The sequence below is a fragment of the Colossoma macropomum genome, unplaced genomic scaffold (genome assembly GCF_904425465.1).
Source record: "Colossoma macropomum unplaced genomic scaffold, Colossoma_macropomum, whole genome shotgun sequence".
Taxonomy (NCBI): domain Eukaryota; kingdom Metazoa; phylum Chordata; class Actinopteri; order Characiformes; family Serrasalmidae; genus Colossoma; species Colossoma macropomum.
This window is the reverse complement of record NW_023494797.1, coordinates 14315001-14332690: the sequence shown is the minus strand read 5'-3', so window position 1 is coordinate 14332690 and position 17690 is coordinate 14315001. Positions and strand designations below refer to the sequence as shown.

The 17690-nt window shown below is 39.5% G+C and overlaps 1 protein-coding gene across 3 annotated transcripts in view; it reads right to left on the bottom strand.

Moving 5' to 3' along the window:
* Positions 1-17690, bottom strand: part of tcf12 (transcription factor 12) — a 190871-nt gene that overhangs the window by 63856 nt on the left and 109325 nt on the right. For all 3 annotated transcript variants that reach the window (XM_036584376.1, XM_036584373.1, XM_036584374.1), the window contains 3 exons: positions 15498-15559; positions 3036-3168; positions 2704-2756 (listed from right to left, as the gene is read on the bottom strand). In XM_036584376.1, the coding sequence (XP_036440269.1) occupies positions 2704-2756; positions 3036-3168; positions 15498-15559 (248 nt within the window). The remainder of the gene's footprint in view (positions 1-2703; positions 2757-3035; positions 3169-15497; positions 15560-17690) is intronic.

The following is a 17690-nucleotide window of genomic DNA, read 5'->3' as shown; positions in this document are numbered from 1 at the left end:
GCTCCGCCGGGATTATCACCCATGGAAACTTCTCCCGATCCGTCGCTATTAATCTCTGTCTGTCCTCCTGTTCAGGCTACATAATGACTAATTAAACATCAAAAGAGCAGCGGTGGGGATGGGCCGTGACAGCTCGAGGCCCCGAGCCCCGGCTCCCGCGGGACCCTGAGCGAGAGGAGGCCACGGCGGCCCCACAAATCAATCAACCGGCCCTGCCTACCTACGCACCTCACTCCTGCTATACACTCACACCAAAACAACAGGGCCTGTTAGCAAAGCACTGGTGCACGCACAGCAGAGCTTTAATTCAGGCCTGAAATTTTGATTCAAAAACGAAACATAGAGAAAATTCACTGACCAAGTACAGGTCAACCCACAGCACTAAGATTAGAACAAATACAAGTGTTCGATCAATATGAAAACTCTGTGGCCGACACCAATACAGATTTTAGGGGGCTAAAAATTCTGATGACTGGCTGATATAATTTGATCTTTTTTTAATTGTGTACTCTAATAGGTTTAGTAAAACAGTGCTTACAGACTGATATGTTTATCACTCCTCAATGGTCACACTTTATAAAACTCCAGTGAACACCAGAAACTCAATATAAATATTAACAAACAACAAAAATACTGCAGCACTGTGGGTGTAGCTACCCAGAATTCTTTAGATTATTGGTCTCTAACCTATTTTTTTCCCCTTAGTTCTCTTGATTATAAACACTATTCTCACAGTAAAGGTTATGTCTGGATACATCGGTTTTGTAATAAAGAAATGATGATTTGTGTTCAGATTTCTCCAGTTCAGTCTGTACTAATTGCAATTTTAAATACCGACAAAACCGAGACTGAAAGAAAGTTGCTAATTATCAGCAATATTTTTGTTAATACTTGTAAAACTGCAGGCTGTCAATATCAGTCAACTTACATCAGTTGCGTCCTAATGAGAACCCAAATACAGCCAAAAGACATTCTGTCCGAATCTGACTGTACCTCACCAAAATTCTGTCCAAGACTGACTTAAACTCCACCATCAGCCGGAGATCAAAACATTCCTACACCCACACTGCTAATGATAGAGCCTGTTAAGTTAGCAACACTGACAGCAATCAACATATCAACAAAATGCATAATGAATTATCAGCTACCCAAAATGAAGTTTAAATTCCACTATAACCAATGTGTTTATCAATCAATGCCTTCAAACAACATGGCAAATGTTTTTAGCCTGGATAAGCATGTTTACTCATGATAAGCTTGTGCAACTTGTTGCTGCAAACAACCAAAATACAGCCAACTGAATCCACTGCGATGTAAAAATCTCCAGGAAAAATTCCATGTAAGATTTGTCAAAAATTTTGCATAATTAAATGGTTAAGATGTAAACAAAGTCATTCGGAGTGGTCTGAGGTAAAGACCTGCGTGGGAGTCCCATTCCCGCCTGCTCCCGCAAGATTTCATCCCGCTGCCTCCAACTCCCGGAGAAAAATGGAATAATTTGTCCCTGCTGAAGTAACATGGTAGTCATGGTCATCAGGCTTCCTGTAAAGTAACTTCACTGAACACCTTTTATTCCCAGTAAATCCAAAGCAGGAATTAAACCACAAAATGGTTAATTTTGGTATTTTGCTAGGCAGCTGTGGACTGAAGCCGTCAGACCGAAGGCTCTGCCATCTCTGCAAGCTACAAGAATTTGCGTGTTTGCGTGTTCACTTGATCGCTTGTGTCGCAAAAACTGTCTTACAGTTGTCAATTTATATAATTTATATATATGATTCAGTGATTGTTCTACTTCATTTGGGCTATTCATTAATTTGCGGGATTTCTCTTCATGAGTGCTTCATCCTGCTCCCACCTGCAGTCGGCTGGTTACCCACCCACTCCCGCACACAGCACTGAAAATTAGCCCCGCACTATTGTGGCGGGTCCCACGGGTCCAGCAGGTCCAGCGGGAGTGCAGACCTCTAGTTTGATGTGAAATGCTCCGTTCTAGAGAAAGTTAGAGTCAGAATTGTTCACTGTGGTGGCCATAGTCCCAAAGAATGGATTTACCACTATTGGCCATAATCAACATTACATTTAAAAACTCAGAAGACAGATGTGGGTCAATTGGTAATTTTGGATAATAAATAAAATGGCTATATCTGTGTTGTGCACATCACAAACCCAGGTTCCTATCACCTTCACTGTAGAGAAACTGGCAAGTTTCTCTACACTGAACCATTTCACATTAAAAGACTCTGAAGGACTTTGTTTACATTACAGAAACCGAATCATGCAGAAAATTGAAAAAAAAAAAAAAATATCAGCAGAATTACCCTTTAAGGAACTAGAAGTAGCGAGGAAGAAGAAAAACTAAAGAGGGGCTGAAAGCAGGCTTAAGGTTATCAAAGGTGTGAGACCCGAACCCAGAACATAAAATCTGAACCTAATCCGAGCCCGAACCTGATCAAACCCAACAGGAACAACCACTTCCTGCTTAGTTCAGACAAATATCTCAAGGTCTAATGTGCACATACATACAGGACACTTGCTGCTACCACCGAGGCAGAGGATGACTTTGAAGAGGCGAAAAACAAAGTGAATCCAAGGGCTGAGGCTTCAACAGCTTTCATTAAGTATGTGTGTGCGCGTTTGTGTGTGTATTAGCAGCTATTTTTATATCAGAGGAAAAGCAGGCAGATAAAATGAAGCTCCACTCACGGATGATGGCAGGCCAGGGGGAACCTTGCGTACTTTCTTTGTTTGGTGAGGATCTGAGGAGAGATAAAATAACATTAAGGCATTCAAAAACACTTCGAAAGAACCCATAAGAAGTGGAGTTGAGCTTTCTCTGTTATATCTGTGTAGTCAGTGGTTTAAAACCACACTGGGCTGTACGTGTGCCAAGCCATATCAGCGTTCATAATTCCACTATACTACAGTAGGACTGAGACAAAAACCTGTTTTTAATAGCGTTCTCTATTACCACCATCCCAATGGCATCAGACTCTACAAACCACTAACTTCCTGAAATTTGGCAGACAAATACGCACCCAGAGGAGAGGAGTCCTGCAGAGAGCGTCTTCGTGGATTGGAGCCGGTGAAGGAGTAGAAAGGAGCAGGCGATTTCCCAGCCGTGGTCACAGGTCCTGGACTGGCCATTCCCATGTCTGACCGCAGAGTGGACTGCAGGGGAAAAGAGAGGACTTATCAAACAGAAAACAGAAAAAATGGAACTGCACTGTAAAACCTGGGCCAGGTCAGTATACTCTTTAGCCAATTAAGTCAGCCACTTCAGGGAAGGATAGATTTACAGCATACAGCTGTACGCAAAAGTTTGGACGTCCCTGGTCAAATGACATGCTTTGTTGGTTTAAGTTAACACATCCTCTACAGAGAACACGCTAACACACTTCTGTACATCTTAATCACATAAGATAAAAGATTTAAGATTGTCTTTCACACAATCTCTGTTTATATGCTGAATTTGTGAAAGAAACATAAAAACTGACCTGTGCTAAAGTTATGACTATTCATATTTTGGGTTTTACTTTTTCCCAACATATTAAACTCAGCAAATAAATAAAAAGTGAGCATTAAAATGTGCAGAAGCGAGTTCTCTGTAGAGGATGTGTTCACTTATTTCACTGAGAAAAACTACAAAACATGTCATTTGACAGGGGAGCCCAAACTTCTGCATACGACTGTATCAACAGTATGTTTTTTATATCAGTAGCAAACAGTACAGTCTAATGCCTTCATATGTACCAAATGTACCACTTCCTCTCAAGAAACAGTCTTTGATGTAAGACCTCAATATTAAATTATATGTAAGAATTACAGCTTCACAGGATCCCACGTTATAGTTTAATGTGCATGATGAAACAAAAACATGCAACATCTCGGATTCCTCAAAAACAAGACGCCTTTTTTTTTGTGTTTTTTTTTACCCCCTCAGTGTTTCTTATCCCCTCTGGTGCACACAAGTGTGCAGTAATTGATGTGACAGTGTCAGCAGGCTCAGTTAAGTCCAAGGAGAAATCGATCCAATCAGTCTGACCTAGCGATTGCCTGTGCTGAGGCTGGTGGTGAACTGTTATTGATCAGGGCTGATCGGGGCCTCAAGGCACATCCTCACACAGCCTGGGACACAGTCACTTAAAGCAGCACTGACGAGGAAGAGCTACTGAGGGAGTTAGGTGCTGCGTGTGTGTGCGCATGCTTGTTTGTGTGCATTTTCAAGACAAACATGTCTTGACTTTGTAAGAAAACAGGACTAACTTAAAGAGAAAAACAATTTATTTTGTTACTGAGGTTCAGATTAGAGATTAGATTGTTACTGAGGTTCATTATTACGTTTGTAACTGGTTCAAGAACATGGATTAAGCCTAGTTTAGGACTATACCATAATATTAAACGCTGACAAATCTTTTTAGTCTAGGAGTGAAGTTAATCTGGGTCGAGGCAAACAGCCCATAGACAACTGTGTGTGTGTGTGTATATATATATATATATATATATATATATATATATATATATATATATATATGACGTTTTAAAACAAAGCCTTGTATTTTCGTTTTTTGGTATTTTTCATTTGTTTTGATAATTTAAACAAAAAAAAAACAGTTGTCCTTTAAAATGCATCAAAATTTCATGATAAATGGACCAATTACATGTTCCAAACTCATTAAGAATAAAATCTTGCTACATTAACTGTTATTAAAAATTACAATTTCTTCTCCCGTAAAACTGCTTTTTGGACACATGGAGTTCTGATCTGACAGCGACGACATAAATAAATAAATGAATGAATGAACACACACACATACACACACTACATGTTAGTTATACTTAGGTATATGTAATACATACAGAATATTTCACATACCTGTGAGTTGAGAGGGATATTATTATTATTTATAAATATTTCCACATTTATACATAATACATTTGGGACATTTTACAAATCAATACTTACATAAAACATGAACGTCCCTACGTCCTTTGTTTGTATAAAAACCAACGTGTCTGTGTGTACGTAAGACGAGAGGAGGGGGGACGGAGGGCTGACCAGCTAAAGCCTCATTAAACCATCTGTCTGATCTCAGAGGCTGTCGGTTCCTCCGAAAAACACACTGGCTTAACTCGACAAAACGCCCGCTACAGAGCCCACGAACCTGACAGGGCCACTAACCCTCAGCCTGCGAGCCAATTACGCAGGGGGGGAGACAGGACAGTGGCGCGGCCCAAAAGCTGTGTCTGATAAGCAGGAGATTAACATAGAAACTCCTGCTTTGGTGGACGGCCTCCCTGAAGCCGCCGCATCCTTAACTGAAATCCACTCGAACGACCTGCCCTCAGCAAACTGGGTTAAGAGGCCAATTAGAGCTGTGGCCCAATTAGCCTAATCGTTTGTGGGGTTTAAGAGTAGAGTTGCAAGGGTTGGGAGATGAATAAGGAGGGGCAGACGCAGTCATGTGACAGAGTGTATGGACAGGCTAGGGCTGCATAAAATGAACGTGTTAACTTTGACAGCCCTGATATGTCCATATATACTGGACAGTCACGATGGTTTTGTATAAAGACAATGCATTTGAAACTGGTTGAATATTGTCACAGGCCTTGAATATTGAATATTATATTAATACGTAATTTTTTACAATCAACTACACACAATTAAACATAAAACAAATTTTTGATGTGACATTTAAAGTGACCTGCATTATTTCTGTAACACTTTATTTAAAGGGTGTCTACATAACACATTCATAACACCTTACATAAACACTTCGTAACATGATCAACATTCAAAAATCTTAAATGTTTTACATGATATTAATATGGACTACTATGAGACATTATTGTATTTTGAAAAACTATACTACTTTCAGTAGCATCTTATTTCTAGACAGCCAAAATAAAAATGACCTTGTTTTACCCCTTTGGTCATTAATTACTTTGACACGTAGGCACACCACCACACTAAGATTCAGTCAAATGATTGTTCCTTTGCATTTACTGTCCATGTAGTAAAGTGACATGCACAGCAACAAATGCTTAAGAAAGAACAGATAATTAAAAAGAAATTTAAAGTATAGGTGAAACATGCCTCAGTGTCAAAGCACTTAATGACCAAAGGGATAAAGGGCGGTCATTTTTATTTTGGCTGAGGAATATTCCTGAACATAATACACTTTTTTTTAAATAAGAAATGAGAACTCTTATTCTGAAAAATGCATGAAAATTACATAGTAGTCCATATTAATATCATGTAAAACGTATACTTTATAAATGTGGATTTAAACATTAATGAACATGCTATGAAGTGATTGTGCAAGATGTTCTGAATGTGTTATGTAGACATCCTTCAAGTAATTTTTCTGACCATTATGCTTTACATTTGTTGGATTATGTGAATACCTTTATTCATCGAAGGACCCACAGAAACCTATCTAGAAATGTGGTTGGTCAGGATGTTCCCAGCACACAGTAAAAACATTGAACGATTGTTTAGAGGGCTAATTTGCATATTGCAGTCATTTGCAATATCAGCACTGCGAAAGCCAATATCACGATAACAATTAAACAATATATTACACACCTTCATCACAATGAAAATGCAAAGACAACTACATAAGCAAAGCAGAACATTAGAAAAAGAAAACATAATGAAACTGAACTGTTAATTAAATAGTTAAACCATGTGGAGGCGAAAAGAATGATCTTGTACTAGGAAATGCTGCCTCATTATGTGTGCTGTGCTAAAACAACTTAACGCCTCAGTGTCACATGTACGCTGCGGCACGCTGTACAGAGGAATTATCTACTAATTCCAAATCAAAGTCAGATAGAAGTCGTAATCAAACTCCCCATGGGGCCGCGATGGCAGACCCACTGTGTCTGTGCCCAAGAATAGCCCGATTCCTGATTTTAGCAGATTAAATTGAAGGCCATCAACTCGTGTGAGAATCAGGGCAGCCTCTCCTTAACTGCAGGAGAAATAAGGGGGGAAACAGGCTCTCCAAAGTGACAGGCTGTCACCGAGCCTGCCGCGCTGACATTGACATGGCACAACAGACTGACTAGTGTTGCCTTTGTTCAATGATATTAAATCCTCACAGCGATATTAGCTTCTCGTTTTTAGCCACGAGACGGGGGAAGAGGCCGCTGGGGTCAGATGAAAGACCAACAGAGGACTAATCTAAAAGAATTAGAGATTCTGAAATTCCAGCGAGACCACGGTTTACTGCTGTTGATTATGGAGATTTGAAATTAGTCAAATCCTATTTAAAGATTACATAAAGGGAAGTTGCGCTTTTTATGAAACTAAACCCATAATCTTTGATTTAGGCAGAGAGCAGAAAAGAAAAATCCAACACTGAGATGATTAGGGACTCAATAAAATTGAATTATTGGGCAATGTTAGCAGTTACAGAGAAGGCATTTTGGAACGTGTGCAAACAACTGTACACATTCATTTCTACATCTTAAGGGCCTAATATAGGTGGACAATATGAAGAACGTAATATTGCCTTACTTAAAATCACCTCATTTATTACCACAGTATTTAGTTTTTCTGATCTTTGCCAACAAGGTGGAACTAGGCCTGTCACAAATTTCAGCTAATGATTAACTGCCATATAAAAAATTGTAATTAACAGTTTGTTTTTTTTCATCTTTCATTGTATGTAATTATTAAAACACAAGACTAAATTGGCTGATTAGCTATCTTGCTTTCTAGCTGTCGACACAGTAGTTTGCAAATGACAGACTGAGCGCAAATAAACAAACATAACTCATCGCTGCCCTCTAAAGGTGTTATTAACATCAAGTAAACATCACTACGCACTGCAGTTATAGAACCAGTCAGAGGTTGGAATTTGTGTTGTTTTCAAAAGACCCCAAAAATGTTTTCTGCTTTGTTTTATTTGCATGAAATTGCCTCAACACAATTGGTGATTAACACAAAAATGAACACTGTTGCAACCTACAGATATGACTGGGACAGTTAACAAATGTGTTAAGTAACTGCAGTCAGTTGAAATAATTATCATTACTTGATGTAATAACTGTGACAGGCTTAGCTGGAACTAAAACAACACAGTAGCAGAATAGCAGTGCCAAAAAAAGCTGAAATAGTGGTGGGCAATATGGCAAACATATGATGTCATGATACTTTAAGACAATTTCATGATACGCAATTTGTTTACAATATTTATTTTTTTTTTAAGTTTGATAAGCAGAAGTGCCACATTTTAAAAATACAATAAATTCAAACTCTGCATGCTTTAATAGTATAATATACGTATAATAACATTATTCAATGTAATGAGGACTGGGATGAAAAACTGAATCAAAAAAAGGCGTAATGAGTCAATATTCAATCAGCTCCTTCTTACTCAGTTTTAATTTTGACAGTGGAGTTAGTGTTTTCAGATTCCCCAGTTTAAATTACTCAATCTCTATTTTCCCTATGAAACATGCAACTGGCCAGTAAAACACACACAATAACTGCAACAAGCCAAAGAGTGCATCATGACTAATATATCACAATAATGATAACATATCATCCCGCCCACCCTTAACATATAATCTGCAGATTCATCCAGCTTCTCCTCAAACCCTCCTCCCATCTGAACGATCGCCATCTTCGGTGAAATGTCAGACAGATTTGTGGGATAATAGCACTCATCTGTCAGCCGCATCCTGCAGCATTAATCAGTCTAATCCTCCTCACGGGATACAGGCCCAGCCCAGCATTTACCTTCAGCACCCGGCAACCAGCCACGGCAACCGCATCCCACATCCTCACCAACACTCATACTTGATCAGGCTGCTTTTGTTCCCAAGGCTTCTGTAATTCTATTATTTTCCTTTGAGGTTTTTAACACAACAACATAAGTGTCATGTGACTAACTCCTTTATCATAAAAAAGGGTGATGACCCATTAAAAAAAAAAAGATGGAAATTATGATCAAAACAAACTGATAGGACCTTCACCCAACGCCTTGCTGAGAAACACACAGTGCACACCTGCTGCAGTTGTATAGATTACGTAAGCAGGCGAGTTGTGAGAGTGTCAGCGCTATTCTGAAAGTGCATGCTTATTTTAGACAGATGCATACATAAACAAAGATCTACAGGGTGAAATACAAGATTTCACATAATGTTGACCTCAAATATTAACTTAAATGTCATCAATATGCAGATTTGTCACTTTAAAGACAAAAGGAAAACCGGGTTAGAGCTACAAGCTGCAGATTCTGTTGAACACAGGGGCTCAGCTGGCTGGAACAGTTTGAATATGTGGCTCATTTATACATCCAAATCTACATCATGCTCAAATGATGCAATAATACCTTGCTGTGTGGAGCACCCTGGCTGTGCATGATGACAAAGCTCATAAACAACAGGCTGCTTAGATTTGGGGAAAAATCCTGCAACTGATTTCCACCTCTGTCAAACATCTGACACACTGTTGCTGCCTTTAAGCCTTTTCCATCCCAGGCCATCAACAAAAAACACATTTTCTTATTACGTTTTGCACACACTCCATATTTAACCTGACTGGTTATTATGCATCTGATTTGCTTCACAAAAACATTTAACCACAAAACTACTACAACTCAAATCCCACACACCACTGAACGGGAATGTTATGGTGGATGTTGTCTTCTGCACTTTGCCTTGTGTGTGCATGGTGGTCTTTGCACTGTGTGGAAGTTTAAACATACACCGAAGAGCCAAAACATTACGAGCACTCAGAGATGAAGCAAATAACATTGATTATCTTGTAACAACGGAGCATGTCAGCGTCTGGGTTATATTAGACGACAAGCGAACAGTTGGTTCTCATATAGTCAACGTGTTGGATGTGGGAGAAATGGGCGGCCGTGAAGACCTGAGCGACTTTGACAAGGGCCAAATTGTTACGGCCAGATGATTGGGTCGGAGCATCACCAAAAACAGCAGGGTTTGTTGGTTGCTCCCGGGTAGCAGTGGTGAGTATCTACCAACAGTGGTCTGAGGAAGGACAAACCATGAACTGGTGACAGGGTGTTGGACCCCCAGCTGCTGCATGAGGTGCTGCATAGTCGCAGAACATTCAGAGCGCCCCTGCTAACCCCTGTCCACTGCTTAAAGTGCCTACAATGAGCACACAAGCAGCGGTACTGGGCCCTGAAGCAACATCTCTTGGTCCAATGAGTTCCATTTGCTTTTACAGCATATGGACAGCTGGTACGTCTGTGCCGTTTACCTGGGGAAGTGATGGCACCGGGATGCATCATGGTAAGAAGACAAGCTGGAGGACGAGAATGTGATGCTCTGGGCAATGTTCTGCTGGGAAACCATGCTGGGAGCCCAGGCATTCACATGGACATCAATTTGACCCATGCCACCTACCTAAACATCACTGCAGACCAGGTACAACCCTTCACGCTAATGGTATTCCTCGATGGCAGTGACCTTTCAGCCGGATAATGTATCCTGGCACACTGCACACATTGTTCAGGAATGGTTTGAGGAACATGATGAAAAGTTCAGGGTGCTGCTCTGGCACTTCCCCACATCCCAATCCAGTCTGGCATCTGGGGGATGCTGGAACAACAAGTCTGATCCACGGTGGCTCCACCTCACAACTGACAGGACTTACAGGATCTGCTACTAACGTCCTGGTGCCAGATACCACATAATTGCAACAAAAGAAGTTTTTCTCATTCTTATGGAATATTCAAATATTTGAGATAATATTCAATAGCATATCGCTGCTGCCAGAACAAAACTTTGTATCTCCAGTTTTGCCAATTTTCAGTTTTTGACAAAATTTGAAAATGCCTTTTTCCTTTACATTGTGTGTAAATTTTATAATGAATGGACCAAAGAAACGGCCCAAAATTAGTTTGAAAAAAAATCTGATTACAAAGACTTTTACATTAAAAGCAAAGCATGCAAGTTACCATTTTGGAGGTATGAGGTTTTGTTCCGACAGCAGCGATATTCAAAAAATGAAAAGATTAGATACCTGTATGCGTAATGTATATAATGCAAAAGATGGATGCTTGAGTTTGCGACTCAGACTTGAGTCGCACTCAAGCATCATTTTGACTGACTGGCAACTTAACTGGCCTTAATAAAATCAATAAAACCCTTCATGTGCATCTTTGCCTGTTAATTCCACAACCAGTCATTTACTGCAATGCCATTCTCTCACAGCATACACCACTGCCAGCCTCAGCATGGCTTGGAATAACAAAGACATTACAAAAGGCTTCAATCTGACTTGTTTTAAAACAGTATTAAAACGTGTCCGCACAAACAGCAGATATGTTTACTGCAACAAAATCATAATCACAAGCTCTCGTGTCACAAGCTAAAGTTGGCCTTCAGATGCAGCTAGAAGAGTACAGTATCTGCTTAGCAACTAGGTTAAATCGCTGAATTTGCTTGTGATTGTAAATATAGTTTGCAAAGTGAGAGGGCGTGATTTGAATGGACCTCTAAGGTGTTTATACTTCACTTATGCAAATCTAGACTCAGTGTGTAAAAAGGGCTCACGCTTGAACCGACTTAAAGGGCTCATATACAGTTTTCTTGTCTTTATTTTGTTCCTTTGAGGTCCACTTGTGTACTAAAAACAGTTGTAATTCATTTTTACACGACCATTTATGCTTTAGAATTAAACAGGCTGTTTATTGCTGTGATTGATATATGTAAATGAGCTCTGCTCTAATTGGCTGCCTTGAATTGTGCCTCATTTAAAAAGCAGTTTAGACTAAAACACTCCTAACTTCACACTAATGTAAATGGACAGGGTTATACTGTTGTAGGCCGAATAGGTGTAAATACGTAAATGCATTGGTTTTCGTGACATCACAAATTCAAAATGTGCAGCACAGTTTCCATTACGTGACTGTATGGATAAACTACTTCAGAAAAGTGGGAAAAAGTTGTTTTTCCCATGACAGAGGCCCTTTAAGACACACATTCAGGCAAATCTGTCCTGTCAGTCATATGAAACGAACACTTCAGAAACGTTTTTGGTGTGAACTGGCCTTCATAAGCCTGGCACCTGATCTTGGCCTGTTTCTAAGCACACCCTGCCTTGGTGGTATTAGCTGGCAGGCTTTTACAATATTAATATAGCTGCCCCGCAGCCTGCATTCTTCCCACATTCACTAAGGGAAAAAACGGCTTTTTTGGCCTTCCTGTTTTTCTTCAGCGACTAGACAAACTGAGTGTGTGCCAGGCTCTGATGTGTGCAGCTGCAGGCCAGCATAAATTCCCCAGTTCCCACACCAAAAATGTCTGAACTGGCATTCCCTTTCAAAAAGCTCTTTTATGAATGAAGCAACTGCTCCGGAGAGCCCGCAGTGTTTTCACTTGCTCTGACTAGCGCCATTCACTCGCATGTAACCGCATGCTTGCACAGGCAGCGCTTAGAAGCACCCGTGCGTGTGAAGTTGTGCTTGTGACTGGTGTAGGGATCGGTTGGAGGTTAGGTGAGGGTCATTAGGGTTGAGGGCTAAGGTGACCTTATGCTTAAGCTCAAGAGCTAGCCTTCAGCTAATGTTAGTTTTAAGCTGTAGCCTTAATCCAAGCCTCAAAGGGCCTATATCATGAAAAACCATGATAACTGCAACAGTACAGTAGTGTATTAGCCCGAACACATTTTTAAAGTTTCAAAGGATGTACACTCTCCAGTCCAAACAGTCTATACTGAAAACTAAGGCGCAACAAAGGAACCAAAACGGCCTCATCTGAATTCAATGTTTGTGATGTCACAAGAATCAATGCATTTACATATGTGCACCTATTCAGCCTTCCACTCATTCACGTTGAGTCATACGAACTGTATTTGCCTGAACTGCTTTGCGAAAGAGGCACAATCAGAACACAGCTCATTTGCATGCATCTGTCTTAAAGGTACAGTAACAAAAACAGTCCGTTTGCCTCTAATAGACAAAGAGAGGTTGAGGAGAGGTTGAAAAATGCCCAGGTAAAATTAAACTATGCCATAGAAGTGTTATAAGCAGAATTCAACATAAAAAAAGTAGGATACCGGCCCAATAAGGCCCTTTACACAAGCAGTAAAACTAAACCGAGGACACTTTCTGCAGAGGTTTTGATGAATGGTGAGAAGTACTTACGGCATAATATACCATCTAATGAGTGTTTCACTGCGGAAAAGGAATGATGAGGGAAGAGTGAGAGAAGAATAACACTGTACAGAAAGCAGAAGAGCAAGGGAGAGGAAAAGGGATGTGGTGACATAAGAGCGCTGCCTGACGTCAGCAGAGAGAACGAGGGAGATAGAGAGGGAGAGAGGAGGGGAGAGAGAGAAGAGAGAAGGCAAGAACGAGAGAGAGAGAGAGGAGAAAGAGAAGGAAGGAAGAGAGAGAGATGGGGAGAGGAGACAGAACAAGAGAGACACACACACAAGAGAGACACACACACTAGAGTTCTCTCACACAATCCTGGCTTTGTTTTGGAACATCTGTGTGTGTGTGTGTGTGTCTGTGGTGTGTGTGTGTGTGTGTTTGTGTGTGTGTTAATGGAGGTGCTGAAAGTCATGTTCCTGCTCTCCTCCATTGCATGTCTCTCTCTCTCAGCCCTGTAATCACTGACTCTCCAGCTCAGACTGACACTCCTCAGCTACAGCCCACTGCAGACAGACCACTGACTCCTTCCTCCAGATTCACTCACAGTCAGCTAGCCAACTATCCTTCGATATGCTCTGTAATCTTATCACCTCTCAACTCAATCTAAACACAAACATAGCTGTAAATACACATTTGAGGAAAAGAAGAATGGAAATGTAGGTAAAACTGTGCTTTGCTGTGACAGTCATGGGTATCACTTTACAGTAAGACTAACCCTATAAAGCATTCATGAATAGTTTAAAATTCGTTTATTAATGGTTATTAATTCGGTCATTGAAATAATTAATAAGCAACATATTAATAAAAAGGGCAACAGTGCCCTGTTCCATCTGATGAACATGAATATCTGATGAAGCTGAGAGATGGGCTGATGGAGAAAACAAAACAAAAAAAGATATAGAAAAAGTACAGACAAGATCCAGCAACCAGCAACATTTTAACAGTCTAGACAGATGAATGTGGGCTCACTATTTGGCAAGCAACATGTCACTGCTGCAATTTTTGACTTGTGTGTTATAACATCTTAATGTTTTTTAAAGGGCCCATACCCGACACTTTTCTCGCATCTTATATTTGCGCTTGGGGTCCACTGACTATATTTGTGTAGCTGAAAACTAGTCTGTGTACTTGTAGTTGAAAATGTACCAAAAGCAGTCAATTCATTTTTACATGACCATTTTTCGACCCCTCCTCAGCCCTTAGAATTGAACAGGCTGTTTTTGTTTTGTCTGACATTAAGATTCATACATGTTAATGACCTCTGATCTGATTGCTGCCCTGTATGGTGCTTGATTTAAAAAGCAGTCTGGGCCAAAACACTCCTCATAACTTTTTGACTGGGCGGAGCTAAACTAGGCTGAACAAGTGCTGGTTTTTGTGACATCACAGAAACAGTGAAATCAAAACAGGCTGTTTTTGCAGCTTTGCTTCTCTGTATGGAATATATGGACTGGGGAATGAAAGTTAAAGTTTCAAAATGTAGCAATGTTTAAGTACTACATCAAATTATTATATAAATAATTATAAAAAAAATATTCTTTTAATTATAAAAAAGTGAGGAAAATTCAGATTTCCATGATACAGACCCTTTAAGGTGTCTATGGCCTAATTAACAAACATTAAGAAACTAATTTTCGCCCATTCATTAACCCTGTATACGGGTAGACTTATTGTAAAGTGGTACTCAATTATGTCATAACTTTTGAGACCATGTCAGGAAAAAAAAACTGAAAAGCAAATAAAATAAATACGGGGCTGTTACAAATACTCAAAAAATCATTTAAAATTTGTCTTATAGATAAATCAGTAGTAATCAATCAGGAGTTTGCATGATGATGCAAACATAAAATTCTCCTGCTGCTCTCTCTCACAGTATAAGAACAATAACACATTATTTAAAATCATTTATCTGGGCAATAAATGTGTTGTTGCTTGTTAAATCACCATAAATCACCATATATTATATAAACAAGTAACATTAAATTGATAACTGTGAGCTATTTTTAAGTGCACAGTTTGGTTGCAGATTTCTTCTCAAAGCCATCGGCCGTCACAAGTATGTTAAATGCCATCACCAGCAAACTTGATTTAAATTAATGAAATACTAATTAGCCAAACTAATTATGGATGATAACTACAAATAATACTGGGCTGCCATGAGGAGAGGTTTGGAAATGGTTGAACAAACACAACGACATGCATGAAACCATTACTTATTGTATCAATGTTCTCTGACTGCCCATAGAAATAGCTTCTGAGGTTCCTAAAACTTTTGCACAGTACTGTACATTGATAGTGAAAGCCCTTGTTGAACACAAGGAAAAGTGAAAATGGAGAAGTTGAGGTTTTTACCTGGCACCCAGAGACACCTGGTTCTCTCCCATAAGCAGAAAACGGAGGCCTCTCAGACTTGCCTAAAGAGAGAAATGAAGAGAAGATGTGAGCCTCGCAAACAAATTCAATTCAGTTAGCAGATTTCAGCATTTTCCACTACGTTTCACAACTTTTAACACATATTTAAAACATTTAAAAAGGGGTACATAAATTAACCAACCAGGGGTTTAAAAAAACAAAAACAAAACCTTTTTTCTGGTGTATCATGATATTGCTATTGTCACGAAAATCTTGCTTCAAACATCTGAATGGCAACATTTTATTTGAAGGAACCCATATTACAGGTTTATTAAGGTTGTGTTATTTGTTCAATAAAGCCCATATTAGACACATATTACGTTTTATTTGAAAATGACAAATAATAGCATTACTAGTGTGATAACACACTATAAATAGTAAAACGCTGCTAAGAGCTGCTGGTTTAAATTACTGAGAATGAATCCTCCTAAGATTATCACATCTTATTAGTGTATAACTGGCAGTATTTGATTCTTTTAGGTTCTAGATAGCGTCAAGTGACGTGGTGTTTATTATTTCATTACTAAGCTAAAAGTTTAATAAGTCACTAATGGTTCAAGATGTGTTCCACATTCTAAAGTGCTAAAATCACTAAATCGGACTAATTAAGGTTTTAATAAATCAATCTGCATCACAAATTGTATACCTAGTCATGGTCGCTTGCCAAAAACAAAGAATTGAAAACTTGTCAATACCTGTTTCATGCATGAACTAATACAATGTGAATTTAAGTCATACTTCATTTTCAATAATTTTCAGTATGTCTTTATAAGTGTTCATTATGAATTATTACCAATAATAAGGCAATTAATAGTGATTTTCATATTAAAGGCCACTAATGCAGGTCATGAATAAAGCTTAGTGAATAAACCAATCAGAAGGGCCTTAATACCTTAAAGGGCCCATATCATGGTAAACCAAACTCATCTCAATTTGTTTAAATAAAAGAGGTTGATGTAAACATACTAAATCAACCCACACAGTCCATATATGGAAACCAAGCTGCCAAAACAGCCCATTTTGAATTCATAGCTTTTGTGATGTCATACATCTGCCACTTCAGCCTACAACAGTTTAGCCCTGACCACTCACACAGAATTTATAAGTGTTTTAATGTGGACAGCTTTTTGAATGAGGCACAATACAGGATTGGCCAATCAGCTCTACTGTATTTACATATGACACACAGTCACAAAAACAGCCTGTTTCATTCTAAGAGAGGTTAGAAAATTGTGATGTAAAAATGAATTATGACTGTTTTTCATGCATAAACTCTTACCAATGTCACAAGTGGACCTCAAGACTAAATGCAAGAAAAATCAGGCTATGGGCCCTTTAATAACCCCCCTTAAAATAAAATGATACCATTTGAGTTTGTCACTATAATTATATAACTCCTAAGAGACATCAGGAGCACTAACAGATCTTCACCAGATGCAACACTTCCATCAGTGTCAGTGACTCTCAGTGGGAAAGACAGAGACAGGAGCTACCAAGCAGTTGAAGAACTAATAAAAGAGAAAACTAAAGGAAAAAAACTGCAGAGCGCACAGTCCACATGAATCATGCACTTCACCATATCTAAACTCAGCAGTTTTAGCCTCTGCGCAAAAAAAAAACACCCCTAAACAAGAGAGTCCTAATGCAAAAAAATGATAAACAACTCCAGCAACATCATACATTACACTTGTCAGACTTTCAAACATTAACGAAGCAAACACTGTGTTGAAGCTAAATTCTGTTTACTCCGGGGAAAAGGTAAATATTTTTGTAAGTTAAGAAAGAAAAAAAAAAAAAACATGCATGGCAAGAGATATTTCCATCCGCTCGTCTGATGCGCGCGTGCAGGTTTGTGGGCGGAGTGTGAGGGGCTTTGGCTGTGCTGGGCTCAGGTGTGCTCCACCGCACTTGGCTGTACCACAGTGGTGTGTCTCCAGAGGCGCAGCGGTAATCAGGTAGCGTGGTTTAACTGAAACTGCTTCCCTTGCGGTGTCAACAGCGTTCACTTGATGTAACACAGCAATTCTGGGTTAGCTCTCCTGCATGGGAAGAGCGAGCCCCTCAGCCACTGCACACAAACCAAAACATCTGTCTTCAGAAACAAAGGTTACAAGTCTTTCTTTTCCTCTCTTC